Here is a 14,063-nt window from a genome sequence, read left to right as displayed (position 1 = left end):
CAGCGGTGGGTCCGTCCTGGAGCCAGCTGGAATTGGCTCTGCTGGACGTGGGGGAAGTTTGTGGCAGCTGCTCACAGAACCCAGCCCTGGAGCCCCCCTGCTACCAAAACCTGGCAAACCCAAGGTACTGCCAGCATGGATCACCTGGAATGTAGGTCAGCAGGTCTGTGCCCAACATGGTTTGCAGTTGGGTCACTCATAGGGGTTATTGTGGACACAGGACACCTAGTGACTTCTAGAGATGGACCTGGGCAGGAGGAACCCCCAAGCCAATGCACTCACACTTTGTTTTTCCCCCCACACCAGGATTTCTCCTTCCCAAACCTTGGCCAGATAGAGGAGGAGGCTGCAAGGAAGAGGAAGATGCCCCGGGACCCCCAGGCAGGTGAGGAGGAAGTCAGTGCCCCTTTGCCTTGTCTTGTCCTGTGTCTCCCAGCTGAGCATGGCCCCCGGCTGCAGGACAACCCCGCTACCGCCACCGTCCTGCCGGGGCCGGAGTTGGGGGGATGTCCTTGGCCTTCCCTCTGGGCCAGAGGCAAATCCCCTCCCTGTCCTTCTTCCTTCCTGCCCCAGGCCCCGAGCTGAGGACGGAGAGCACGGAGGACAAATCCCCCCAGCAGAGCCTGGTGGGAGAGGCCGTTTTGAAGGGCTCCACGGTACAGGAAGGTAGTGGGGAGGGAAAGCCACGAAGGTACCCCAGGAGGAGGGGCTCCAAAGCCAGCCCAGGGTGCTCTGAGGAGGAAAGACCCACCCTGTGCCGGGAAGGCGACCGGAGCTTGAGCCAGAGCTGCGACCAGGAGGTCCATGAGCAGCCTCCCACTAGGAAGAATCCCTACAAATGCTTGGAATGTGGCAAGACCTACAGCCGGAGCTCCATGCTCCTCACCCACTGGCACACCCACACGGGGGAAGAGCCCTACATGTGTGGGGAATGTGGGAAGAGCTTCAGTCACAGGTCCAGCCTGATCCGCCACCGGAACATCCACACCCGAGAGCATCTGTACACATGCTTGGAATGTGGGCAGATCTTCAGCCGGAGATCCCACCTGATTGGGCACCAGATCATCCACACTGGTGAACGGCCCCACAAGTGCTTGGAATGTGGGAAGAGCTTCAGGCGGAGCTCTCACCTGATTGGCCACCAGCGCAGCCACACGGGGGAACGGCCCCACAAGTGCTTGGAATGTGGGAAGAGCTTCAGCGACAGCTCCACCCTCCACAACCACCAACGCATCCACACCGGGGAACGGCCCTACAAGTGCTTGGAATGTGGGAAGAGCTTCAGCTGCATCTCCCACTTGATCTTGCACCAGAAGACTCACACTGGGGAACGACCCTACAAGTGCTTGGAATGTGGGAAGAGGTTTCTGACCAGCTCACATCTCCTCAGGCATCAGCAAATGCACAGAGAGGAGAGGCCCTTCCACTGCACCGACTGTGGGAAGAGCTTCAAGGACAACTCCATGCTCATCACCCACCAACGCATCCACACCGGGGAGAGGCCCTACCAGTGTGAGGAGTGTGGGAAGAGTTTCATCTGCAGCTCCCACCTTGTCAGGCACCGGCGCATCCACAGCGGGGAGAGGCCCTACAAGTGTGACGAGTGTGGGAAGAGCTTCACTCAGAGCTCTAACTTGACCACACACCAACGGACCCACCAGTAAGAGAAGCCCTGTGAGCACCTCGACTGCAGGAAGAGCTTCATCTGCTGCTCCAACTCCATCACCCATTGGAGAACCCATGCTGGATGATCCACAGTGACCCACATTCCAGATGATATACATTGGGAAGACATCTGGCAGGTGGTCTCCATCCTCCTGGTTCCCTGTAGGCATCTGGATGAAGGCAGGGGAGGAACATTCATCAGGACACAGACTAAGATTGGAAATTCATTGAGAAGAGCAAATTTTTTGACTTTAGACCTGTGGCAGGACATCTCCCCTGGAATGTCCAAGCAAACTATGCCACGGCCTGGTGGGGTAAGGAATAGGGATGCAACACTGCAAAGAAGGGTCCAACAAGATAGAAGGTCGGGGTACAATGGCCACTTTAAAGGGAGGACTGGGACTTATCTAGGGTTTGGCTGAGGGAAGTTTGGTAACCGGGGCAGAGCATGAGATGGACAGCTCAGGGTATAACAGGATAGGAGAACAAAGGGAAAGGAGGGAGGAACTTGGGAGGAGCTGGGAGTCAAGGACCAATGGGAGCTCACTCCGCACTGCGGCACTTCTCAGCCAGTCAGTGTGGGATGAGCGGGAAAGCAGGGGAGAGCAAGGGAGTAAACAACTTTTGGGCGGGAAAAACTGTGGGCAAGCCCAGGCAAGTTCTGGGTAATACATTTCAAGGGAACTAATACAGAGATATATGGGGAAATACATTAAATGGGGTTCAGAACGGGGATATAAACGTGGAAGTCCATAGGCTGTCATCTCTTCAAGCACCATACAGGTCCCTCCATGCCTGGAAGCGTTGCCATTCCGATTCTTGTTCCTCCACATCTCTCCCTTTTTTGTTTTCTTGAGGGATTGACAGGAACACGGTCTTTGGTGTAAGTCTTTTACATGTAGCTATAACACAGCAAATGGTTAATAATAACACAAAGAGAGTAAACAAAACTCCAGAACATATTAATAGAATCTGTTTAACCCAGTTGGGTAAATTGGGTGAGCCTAGTTTGCCGAATAAATCATCAGTAAATACTTTTGGGGAAAATTTAATGTCATTAATCAGAGCATGCAATGTGTTAATACTTTGGAATACCGATTCAGAATGATCAGAAAAATTCAAACAACACATTCCCTCAAAGTCTTGACATCTGTGACCATGCATTAATAATAGGAAATCTATTGTGGCCCTGTTTTGAAGGGACACCTCTTTTAATTTTTGAGTGTCTCTGACTAAGGCTTCTAGGGTGATGCTGGTCATGTTGGCCTTTTTTGAGAGCCAACATCCCATTTGTGTCAAGGTATTGAGGGCGTGTGAAGCACCTATTCCTGTGATTATAAAGGAACTAAAATAATTGCCAGTAGTAGACCAAAGGTCGACATTGGAGTCGCAATCTTCAGGAATTTTTGGGATAGGGAGGACTCCTTTTGGAGGGTATGAGGCTCCGGGGGGAATTAGAGCGATTTTTGATGAGGTTGAAGAACCTTCTTTTGCCCATTTAAGGGGAGACTGGGGGGTAGGATAATTGAGAGAGTCTTTCCTGTAGGACTCAATGGCCTGGCCAAGGGCTAGTCTCCAATCACTTTTCAGAGGGGACCAAGTTGCGGTAAGTTTTTTAGTGGTAACAACTGGTTTCTTAGGAGTGGTGTATAGACTTGGTGGTCGGGGGGTGAGAGACTTCACCTCTGACCCTACTGCAGGGTATTTTACTTTCAGAATATCTTTGAGAATAGGGTTCTGCATTTTTATCAATTCAAAGTCCCATTTCTGCCGAATCAGGGTAGTGGGTTTTTCATTAATTAATTTAAATTTGAGAGGATGGAACAAGGTAATTTGACCTGTGGTGCCGGGCACTCCTATGGGGTATGAAGAGAGTCCGATCCACGCTCTTTCTCCACATATTAAGAACTGTCCCTAGGCTTAGAACCCACTGATTATGTAGTGATTATCTCTGGTATAGTGTTGTTGCACCACAGGGAAGTATCTTTGTATAATTCTTTAAAAGGGGTAACATCATTTTTCTCGATTCGGGAAGTGGACCGGGACACAAATTTGAAGCACTGATTTGTAATTACTGATCCTAGGGTCTCAAATTCGACAGGCTCTTCTTCAGTATATGAGGGAGACTCAAAATAATTTTTAAAATTATCATTGAGGCAAAGACCAACCAAACATGTTTGGAACAAGTTATTGACGTTGTTAACAGAGAGACATATAACATCATTATTGGTTTCCCGCACCAGTTTCACCCAGATGTTCTCGGGTTGCTGGTATGCCCAAACTGGAACGGCTGGGGTGGGTTCTGGTGCTGTGAGGATTATTCCGATACTGAGGGAGATGATGTATGTGGTCCACATGTTGTTCCCTGAAAGATTTTCACTTGTCTTGCTGGGACCCACTTGGGTCCAGTATCTGCGGAAATGCAGGCGTACCCTTTCCCCCAGGTAATCAGGGGAAAGGGGCCTGTCCACTTGTCAGTCAAAGGATCTTTATAAAGTATTTTTGCTTTTTTCGGACCTTGTGCATTCTCTGTATTAAAATGTCTTTCTACGGGACTTCTGCTTATGGGCATGTCAGATTCCTCCAAAATGTTTGAAAAATTTAGGACGTACATAATTTTCTCCAGTCTTTCCTGAGGAGCCATACCCATGCTCCCCCTTTTTTGTTTTCTTAATAATTTTTTATATTTTGGTGGGCACACTCTACAATACCTTGCCCTGTGGGGTTGTGAGGAATCCCTGTGGTATGGTGAATACCCCAATCACTAAAAAACTTTTTGGTTTCTCTAGACGTATAGGAAGGGCCATTATCCGTCTTTATTTGCTTTGGGACCCCCATTCTTGCAAATGCGGATAGGAAATGTTTCTTAACGTCTTTACTCTTTTCACCGGAATGTGCGGTGGCCACGATCATTTTTGAAAATGTGTCAATGGACACGTACATATTTTAGTCTCTCGAATTCTAGCACATGTGTAACATCCGACTGCCAAATTTCCCACAGCTCCAGCCCTCTGGGATTGGTTCCTTCTGAGGTGAGTGGAGCAACCGCTTGATAGTCAGAGCATGCCTTAAAGATTTCTTTCGCTTGATTTAACTTTAAACCGAATTGTGGGAAATTTTAACCCGTTGGTACAAATTAGGGGTAACAACCATACCTGCCAGATGATCAGCAATCTGGTTTCCCTCCTCCACAGGGCCTGGTAGAGTAGTGTGAGATGTTGTGTGGACAATGTAATATTCAAAATTTCTGTCACGAATTAGAAACAAGTTTTTTAGCAGACCAAATAGCTTTTTATTTGAAACTTCTTTCAAATATGAGTTTTCAATTCTTTTCATAACGCCCACAACATAGACTGAATCTGATATAATATTGATCGCTTCATCTTTGAAGATTTCAAAGGCACGAACAACTGCTGACAACTCCATGATTTGGGGAGAACCTTGGGCTTTATGAATATCTTGTTGCCAATTACCGTTTTCTTGCCAGATGATTACAGTGTTCCCGGTTCTCCCAGACCCATTGGTAAACGACGTGTTGGCACCTTTTATTGGCATTTCTGATTGCATAATTTTCAGTTTCACCAGGATCAGAATTAACCTCTGTAAAAATTGGCATGCCGGGAAGTGAAATTTAATTTCTTCCGGGTAACCTCCGATGGCAATCTGGAAATCGATGGAATTCTGCAGCAGTTGTTCCAGTTGCTCGGAAGTCAGTGGGAGGTCTATGCAACTTGGCTCCTCTCCACTGAGTTCCAAACACCTGGTGCGTCCCTTGAAAACCAATTTTCCAATCATTTCCGCTAGGGTAACGATTGTTTTTGGGAATTGGTGTGGGAGGAATATCCACTCCCACAAACAGAAGTCTTTAGTGTCCGTTGAGAATTGGTCTAATATGGCCAGTGGCTGTTTGTGCTCTCTGATTATAATTAAAGAGGGATGGCAGTCCCTCCATCTTTCTGCCTGTTTGTCTCTCCGATATTTTCTTCTCGACCGTGGAAAGGGCTTTTTCTGCGTCAGGAGTTAAAGTTCTGGGGGAGGACAAGCCTGCATCTCCTTTTAGCAATTCGAATAGGGGGTACAAATCACCAGTTGTGATCCCCAATACTGGTCGAATCCAATTGATCGCTCCCAATAGTTTTTGGAGGTCATTTAAATTTCGGACTTTCTTATCAATCATAACCGATTGAGGTTTGATAGATTTAGAGGTGATTTGGAGTCTGCGGTAACTCCAGGGTGCTTCCCTCTGCACTTTTTCAGGGGATACTTCCAATCCTCGGGAATTTAGGGCCAAAATCGTCAACTTTAGAGTCTTTTCAACTGCTGATTCTGTTTTGGCACAGATCAGTACATCATCCATATAATGGAAGATGATTGACTGTGGAAATTTTTGTCTAATGGGTTCTAACACTTTTGCCACAAACATCTGGCATAGTGTCGGGGAATTTTTCATCCCCTGGGGAAACACTCTCCATTGGAACCTGCGATGGGGCTCACAAGCGTTGATGGCTGGGACTGACAACGCAAATTTGATCGAATCAACCAGATTGAGGTAGATATGAAAGAAACAGTCCTTTATATCAATTACCACTAGGGGCCATTCAGCAGGGAGCATGGATGGAGACGGCATTCCCTGCTGGAGGGCTCCCATTGGTTCTAGGACTTCGTTCACTTTGTGCAGGTCCTGGAGAAATCTCCAGGAACCTGAGGATTTTTGTATCATGAACACTGGAGTGTTCCAGGGACTGGTGGAAGGCTCCAAGTGTCCTTTAACCAATTCTAGATGAACTAGATCATTTAAAATTTGCAGCTTCATTTTGGGTAGGGGCTACTGATCCACCCAAACAGGGGTTTCAGTTTTCCAGTTAAGTCTGGGCAGCTGCACCTGCTCAATGACCCCCCTTAAAAATTTTCCTTTGTCCTCAAGCTCAACTGCCATTGTTCCATGGTGTCCCGTCCCCACAATGTTATTGGAATATTAAGGACATACAGTTGAAGGGATGCAGGCCTGCCCTCTGGCCCATATACTGTCATTATTTCTCGGCTTCTGACTGGATGCTGTGAACCTCCTACACCACTCACACAAGTGTCAGTGGACTGGGCTGGCCAGCCGGATGGCCAGTTCCATGCTGCCAGAATAGTCACATGTGCCCCGTGTCCAATAGCCCTTCCACCTTAATTTTCTGCAGTGTCTCGGTGCTGAAAAATAAATAAGACATGTCAAGAGAGGTCGAGAGGACTTCACGGAGGTTGCCCAGTTGGCCTCCTTCAGCGCCTCACTCCTCTCTTCTTCATCCTTAGACATCACACAAGTCAGGGCATCTGTAGAGATCATCTTAGTGACAGGGAACCGATCTTCTAGTTGCATGGGTGGGAGCACAACAATATTGTCATTGGCAAGAACTGTTAGGAGGGTTGGAACTACCATCACACCCCTTTTCACTGCCGAGAAGTGAGAGACTAATAAGTACATTTGTTCTGGGTATACATTTGCAGATGGCCTAACTCTGACCAACTGTTCGTATGAACTGAGATGGGTTGAGGGGTGAATGACAGGTAGAGTAATCCACTCCAACAGGGTGCATTGCTGCCTAACTGGGGCTGGAGCCAGTGCGGGCTCCCACACTACGGGGTAGCTGGGCGCGGTGTCGGGCGCAGGATGGAGCGCAACTGAGGGGATACTTGTGTCTTCGCACCCCCCTGAGCGCTCTGCCCCCCGTTTCCCAAGTGCTCACAAGAGCACGGACGAAGGTCTGGTAGCGAACTAAAAGTCACTTTCCTTTTAAGTCCTGGGGATTTCCTTGGGGGAAGAGGCTCGCCATTAATATTGTTTAGAGACCTACAACTGGCGGACCAATGGCAGCCCTTCCCACACCTCCTGCAAAGTGTCTTTGGGACATTAGGTTCTGTCATCAACTCTGGGCAATGTTTTTTGAAATGACCTTTTTGCCCACAGTTAAAAAAGGACTGGGATCTGGTGAGAGCGGTGTCTAATAGGCGTGCTTTATGGGATCCAGAGCCAATGTTCTTACAGACCTCTATCATCTCAAGTAGTGAGGGGTTTTTCAACATTTTGAGAGTTTTTTGAGAATCCTCATTTGCTTTTTCAATTACCAATTTGTTAAAGAGGATATCTTGACTTTCCTTTTGTTGGACTTGTCAGCTAATAGCCTCTTTTAATCTAGTAATGAAGTCCACAGAAAGTTCTTTTGGACCTTCGTTAATTGGCGTAAATGAGGGAGTCTGAACATATGCACCTGCTACCCTTTTAACTGCTTCCATAGCCAATTCTTTTGATACATCCAAATATTTCAAATCAATTCTGGACTAATCGTCTCTACTTGAGTAATGCCCTTCACCATAAAGCATGTCTATAGCCTATCTCACCGGTATTCCCCTCCGCTCCATCTTTTCATTGACATAAGTAGTGATTAATTTCTTCCACTCCATCTCAAAGATGGATGATTGTACAGTGGAAAATAGTCCATTTACAACTGCATGAATATCGTATGGGATTAGTCTATATGCTAAAAAGAATGATTCCAAAAGGCCAACCGTGAAGGGCGCTCCTAGCCCCTACTGAATGATAGCTTTTTTAATGTCCTTCAGCACTAGGTAAGAGATAGGCCTCCACTCCAGGGCCTTGCCCTCCTCTAAATAAATTGGAAAGGCCTTAAGGAAGTCCATGTTGTTGGCTTGAGCAGCCTCTTCCCTGAAAGACTTCCAGATGTTCGGATGATTTGCCTGCCTCTCAGGGGAGTGCTGCAAATAGTCTGAGTCAGTGTCTTGTGACTGGTAGGTGGGGTAGGGCTCAGTGGAATGGGCCCTATGGGCGCAGCCATGTTTTCGGAAACTTGACCTGACCTTTGGCCTGGCCCCACCCCTAACTTCCCATCTGTCCCTGGAGGGGGTTCTTTCTAGGGAGGAGACGGAGTTGGAGGGAGAGGACGTACATGTGGGCGTGTCGGGGGAGGAGTCCCTGACGCGCGGAGGCGGAGGTGGTCTAGGAGGTGGTGCTGAGGGAACCCACCCCCTTCTTTCCCACGCTGGCGTTTCCCGTGGCAGCTTTTCCCGCCTTCGCTCCTTGCGCGTCTCGCCTCTCTCCTTCCTGACGCCATTTTGTTTGTGCTGTGACGCAGTTTCTCTCTCCCCCCCCCGCCACCTTGTGACTGGTGAAGTTTGTGTGCCGAAGTAGTTGTCGTTTTGACAGATAGCAGTTTCGTATATGATTTCTTGGGTTTTGTGGATTTTTCGTGGAGACCACTGTCCAGGTTCATCATCTAGTGCTGTAGCACCATCAGAACTAGCCTCCAGGTAATCAGTGCTTCTTTTGCAGTCCGGTCCCCTCTATCATTATCTCACCACAGATCATAGCCTGTCGACTGCCACTGGTCCACAGAGGTGTTTTCTGCAAGTATGTCACCCTTGGCAAGCACTTGGCAAGCACTTTAGCGTATTTTTTATCCAGCGGGTGACCGTGTTCAATGATAAAGTCTTTGAGTCGTCAGTAGACGAACTTTTGGGAGGTGGACAACGAGAGTCCCATGGTGACTACAATGACTTCAACAATTGTCCATGATGTTATTAGTCCTCCCTTTTATGGGTTTGGGTGTCGGGGTGGGAAGTGGAATGTCCCCAGCTGCTCACCTTCTCCAGTGCATCGACTGGTGTGACCCGATGGTCCACAGTCATCCATCCAGCTGAGGAGGACCGGCGGGGTGGACACCACTCCTGGTGTCACCTGAGTCCCAGCAAGCACACAGGAGTTCTCTCAATGTGAGAGACCTTCTACTGTGCCCTGCAGTTGGGCGCCATCTGCCACGGCCCGAGGGTAAAAGGAATAGGGACACGACACTGCACAAAAGGGTTCTGACACAGTAGAAGGTCAGGGGATTAACATAGGAATAGCTGTAGGGGCACACTGAACATAGTAATAAACTGGGGAATAATGTGAAAGTTCGTGAATTATTAAGTCGTTCAGGCTCTGTACAAGTCCCTCCAGGCCTTGAATATCTCCCAGTCGCTTTGCTGTTCCTCCTCAATCTTCCTCTTTAGATGGGGTGATTTTCTTGGGAAAAGGAGTTCGCTGTTAATGTTTGTAAGGGATCTACAATGAGAGGACCAGTGGCGGCCCTTCCCACATCTCCTACAAAGTGTCTTGGGGCATCGGATGCTGTCGTTAGCTTAGGGCAATGTTTTTTCATGTGTCCCTTTTGTCTGCAGTTGAAACAAGATTGGGACCCAATCAAGGCGGCAGCAAGCAAGTGGGCCTTGTGTGACCCTTACCCTACATTCTTGCATGTTTCTATCATTTCAAGTAGGGTAGGGTTTTTTAACATTTTTAGAGCCTTCTGGCAGTCTTCATTAACTTTCTTGTACAGTAATTTATTAAATAGGATATCCTGGCTCTCTTTTTGTTGAACTTGACGAGTTATCACCTCTTTTAGCCTTGTTATAAAATTAACAGAAGGTTCTTTCGGGCCCTGATTGATGAGGGTGAACGGTGGCGTTTGGACATAAGCGTCCACCACCCTCTTTAGGGCCTCAACTGCGAGCTCTTTGGTAACATCTAGATACTTTAAGTCTATTCTCGATTGATCGTCCCTGCTCGCATAGTTTCCTTCTCCATATAACATATCTACTGCCTGTCTAACCGGAATCCCTCTTCTCTCCATCTTTTCATTTATGTATGTAGTAATTAGTTTTTTCCACTCAGTTTCAAAAACTGAGGACTGCACCGTGGATAGCAAGCCATTGATTACTGCCCTGATGTCATGGGGGATTAATCGGTATGCCAGGAAAAAAGACTACAGGAGTCCCACAGTGAATGGGGCTCCAAGGCCATACTGTATGATGGCCTTTTTTATATCCTTTAACACTGGATAGGATATGGGCCTCCATTCAGGAGCACAGCCTTCCTCTAAGTAAATGGGGAAAGCCTTCAGGAATTCCACATCATTGGCTTGGGCCACTTCATCCCTGAAGGCTTTCCAAATGTTCGGATGTTTAGTGTGGCTTTCCGGTGAATGATGTGAGTAGTGTGTGTCTATGCCCTGAGTGTAATGAGTGTCATAAGCTTGGGTGGAATAGGCCTCATGGGCGCGACCATGTTGCCAGAAGTTTGTCCCAGAACTAGGCCTGACCCCGCCCCTTTCTCCCCTCTACCCCGGAAGGGGGATGGGTCTGGTGAGGAGGCAGAACTGGAGGGAGAGGGTGTGAGTGAAGGCGTGTCAGAGGGGGAGTCTGTGCTGTACACAGGTGGAGGTGGAGGCGGCCTAGGAGGTGGTGCTGAAGGGACCTGCCTACTCTTTTCCCGCGCTGCTCTTTCCCGCCTTCACCCTTCGCGTGCTTTTCCTCCCTCATCCCCGATGCCATTTTGTGAAGGTTGATGAGACGTCGCGCCCTCTCTGTCCCTCCTGTCATTTTGGGACTTTCGGGGTCCATCTTTCGCAGAGGTTCGGGACTTAGCAGATAGTTGTTTGGCATTGGTCTTTCTAGATTTAGTGGTATTTTCATGGAGGCAGTCATTTGTGTTCATCATCTAGTGCTGTAGCACCATCAGAACAAGCCTTCAGGCAATTAAGGCTTCCTTTGCATTTCGGTCCCCCCTTTCATTTGCTCGCCAAATTTCATAACCGATCGTTTGCCAGTCATCTACAGATGTGTCTTCCAAGAGCACACGACCTTTATGATCTAACCAATGGCGAGTGCTTTAGCCGATTTTTTTGTCCAGGGGGTGACCGTGCTCAGTGATAAAATCCTTGAGCCTTCTGTATACAAATTTCTGGGAAGTTGACAGCCAGAGTCCTATGATGATGTTAACTCGACTTCTGGAAAACTGTCCTCGCCGTAGCGACTCTTCCCTTATGGGGGTTGGAGTTGGGGGTAGGAGTAGGGGTGTCCCCAGCTGCTCACCTGTCCGGTGTGAAGACCCGCGCGACCCGACGGTCCGTAGTCTGCTGTCCAGCCGAGGAGGACCGGCGGGGTGGTCACCTCTCCAGGTGTCACCTGAGCCCTGGTGAGCACAAGGGAGTTCCTCTAATGTAAAGTACCTTCTACCTTGCCTCACGTCCTGGGCACCTTCTGCCACGGCCCGGTGGGGATGGAGATAGGAACACGACACTGCACAGAAGGGTCCGACAAGATAGAAGGTCGGGGTGCAATGGCCACTTTGTTAAGGGAGGACTGGGACTTATCTAGGGTTCAGCTGAGGGAGGCTTGGTAACCGAGGCAGAGCATGAGACGGACACTTCAGGGTGTAACAGGATAGGAGAACAAAGGGAAAGGAGGGAGGAACTTGGGAGGAGTTGGGAGTCAAGGACCAATGGGAGCTCACTCCGCACTGCGGCACTTCTCAGCCAGTCAGTGTGGGATGAGCGGGAAAGCAGGGGAGAGCAAGGGAGTAAATAACTTTTGGGCAGGAAAAACTGTGGGCAAGCCCAGGCAAGTTCTGGGTAATACATTTCAAGGGAACTAATACAGAGATATATGGGGAAATACATTAAATGGGGTTCAGAACGGGGATATAAACGTGGAAGTCCATAGACTGTCGTCTCTTCAAGCACCATACAGGTCCCTCCATGCCTGGAAGCGTTGCCATTCCGATTCTTGTTCCTCCACAGCAAATAATGCCCTATTTGCAAATGTATCAGTGCTGGGCTAAGAGGGGGTCCTGCTGGAAACCAGTCTGGGTTCAACCCTGAATTAACATCCTGATGGTGAGGCAACCCCTGGAGTCCAAGGACTGTCAGTCCATCACTTTATTCTATAAAGTTCCAGTCCCCTTTCACAGGGGCAGGTTCTTCCAACATAACCCTTCTTGGGGTGTATGAGTGGAGATTCCCCCCTTGGCTGAGGGCCTCCCCAAGGTCATTCCTTGAGGGTGAGAGCAGAGATCTCCCCACGAGCGTTGGTCTGAGTGAGTCACATCCATCTCTAATTAGTAACTATTGCTTTTTTGCCAGCTTTAGTATAATTGCTTCAACAATTGCTTTAGTGTAGTGCACTGTCCTATCTTATAGTATACTACTCGTAGTTTTAGTATTTGTATTGTGTAGTAAATAATTCTGATTAAAATCTTTTGTCTGATCATCTGTGATAATGAATAGTTCATTTTATATCAATATATCTGATTTGCCATCATTAAAACCTGCAGGACAAAAGTGGTTGAATCACAGCTCTGTAATTCCTTAAATTCCAACCCTTGGCATAATCCTGGTCTGAGATTGGATCCAGGCACCCCCAGGCTCCTCTCTGAGCAGGAGTTTAGAAAGCCAGGGAGTCCTTTCTGCACCTCGGGACTCAAGGGCAGGACTTCTTTAATGAACTTTAAACCTTCCACTCCCCTCCACGACAGGTGCCCCCCCCAACCCCAGCAGCCTCCAACACCCCAGAGGAGGTTGGGAGCTCAAAGAGCCACCCCAGCCTTCCCTTTCCCAACCCCTCTGTGCGCAAAGACCCCCATGGGACTGTCCATCCTGTCAACCAACCCTTACTTTTCCCCTCTTCTGCCTATTCCCCCCCTTTCCCATCATCTCCTGAGTCCCCAACCCCCCCCTGATCATTTTGGGGGTCACAGTCCTCACTGTGCCTCCTCTCCCACCCCTTACACATCAGCCCCCCAGTCCCCAGCTACCTCCTGATCACTTCTGGGGGTCCCACCTTCCCCTTTTCCTCACTCTTCTGACCTCTCCCACTCATTTCCCATTGTCCCTCAATCCTTGTGGTCCCCTCTCTCACTCCATTTTTGGGGGGGTCCCACTCCCCTCCCACTCAGTGTGGGGGTCCCACTACCCCTTTTATCCCCTTTCCCACCATCCCCCCTCTTGTTGTCCCCCCCTCAGCTGAGAGCTCCTCACCCACAGCCAGGGGTCCCAGCACCACCAGTGCCCCTAAAGGTCCCCCCAAACAGAGGTTTGAGGGGATCCTGGGTGGGCTCTGAATGGGTTTAGGGGATCTTTGTGGAGCTGTGGGGTGGTTTAGGGGGGTCCCGACACCTTTCAGGGTGTGCTGGATGCTGTGTTGGGGTGCAGGTGCCACCCAGAACTCCCCTAGAGCAGGTTGACATGGGGGGGACACAGGGGGCTCCCCATTCCTGATCCATCCTGGGGCCAGTTCTGCCCCCCAGGATGCTCCCACTGCCCCCCACTAACTGGGACTGTTATTGGAGGAAGGTGGAGAACTGGGAAGCTTTATTGGGATCACTGTGAGCAGACGGGTGATGTTGGAATAAAAGCAGGGATGGGGGGGACCCGTGACACCCCCAAATTCAGCACGGGGACTGCTGGGGGGGTCCTGGCTGGGCCCAAGCCCACGGGGAGGGGCTGTGGCTGCCGGGGGCTCAGGAGCTCTGTGGGGAGAAAAGGGGGTGCAGGGGTGACACAGACACTCTGGGGTGGGGG

The 14,063-nt window shown here is 49.3% G+C and overlaps 1 protein-coding gene and 1 long non-coding RNA gene across 2 annotated transcripts; both read left to right on the top strand.

Moving 5' to 3' along the window:
- The first annotated feature begins 217 nt into the window (after window positions 1-217).
- On the top strand, window positions 218-1,763 carry LOC113940148 (zinc finger protein 239-like). Its single transcript, XM_027631246.1, has 2 exons — window positions 218-385; window positions 574-1,763. Exons 1-2 carry the CDS (start codon window positions 364-366, stop codon window positions 1,662-1,664), a joined length of 1,113 nt encoding a protein of 370 aa, XP_027487047.1. The 5' UTR covers window positions 218-363; the 3' UTR covers window positions 1,665-1,763.
- LOC113940149 lies at window positions 1,764-12,824 on the top strand. The gene is made up of 2 exons (XR_003525410.1): window positions 1,764-2,448; window positions 12,235-12,824. It is a non-coding gene; the product is annotated as an uncharacterized LOC113940149 (long non-coding RNA).
- The last annotated feature ends 1,239 nt before the right edge of the window (window positions 12,825-14,063 follow it).

This window comes from Corapipo altera, unplaced genomic scaffold, assembly GCF_003945725.1.
Source record: "Corapipo altera isolate COAL_440 unplaced genomic scaffold, ASM394572v1 61331, whole genome shotgun sequence".
Taxonomy (NCBI): Eukaryota; Metazoa; Chordata; class Aves; order Passeriformes; family Pipridae; genus Corapipo; species Corapipo altera.
This window is presented reverse-complemented; position numbering and strand designations above follow the sequence as displayed.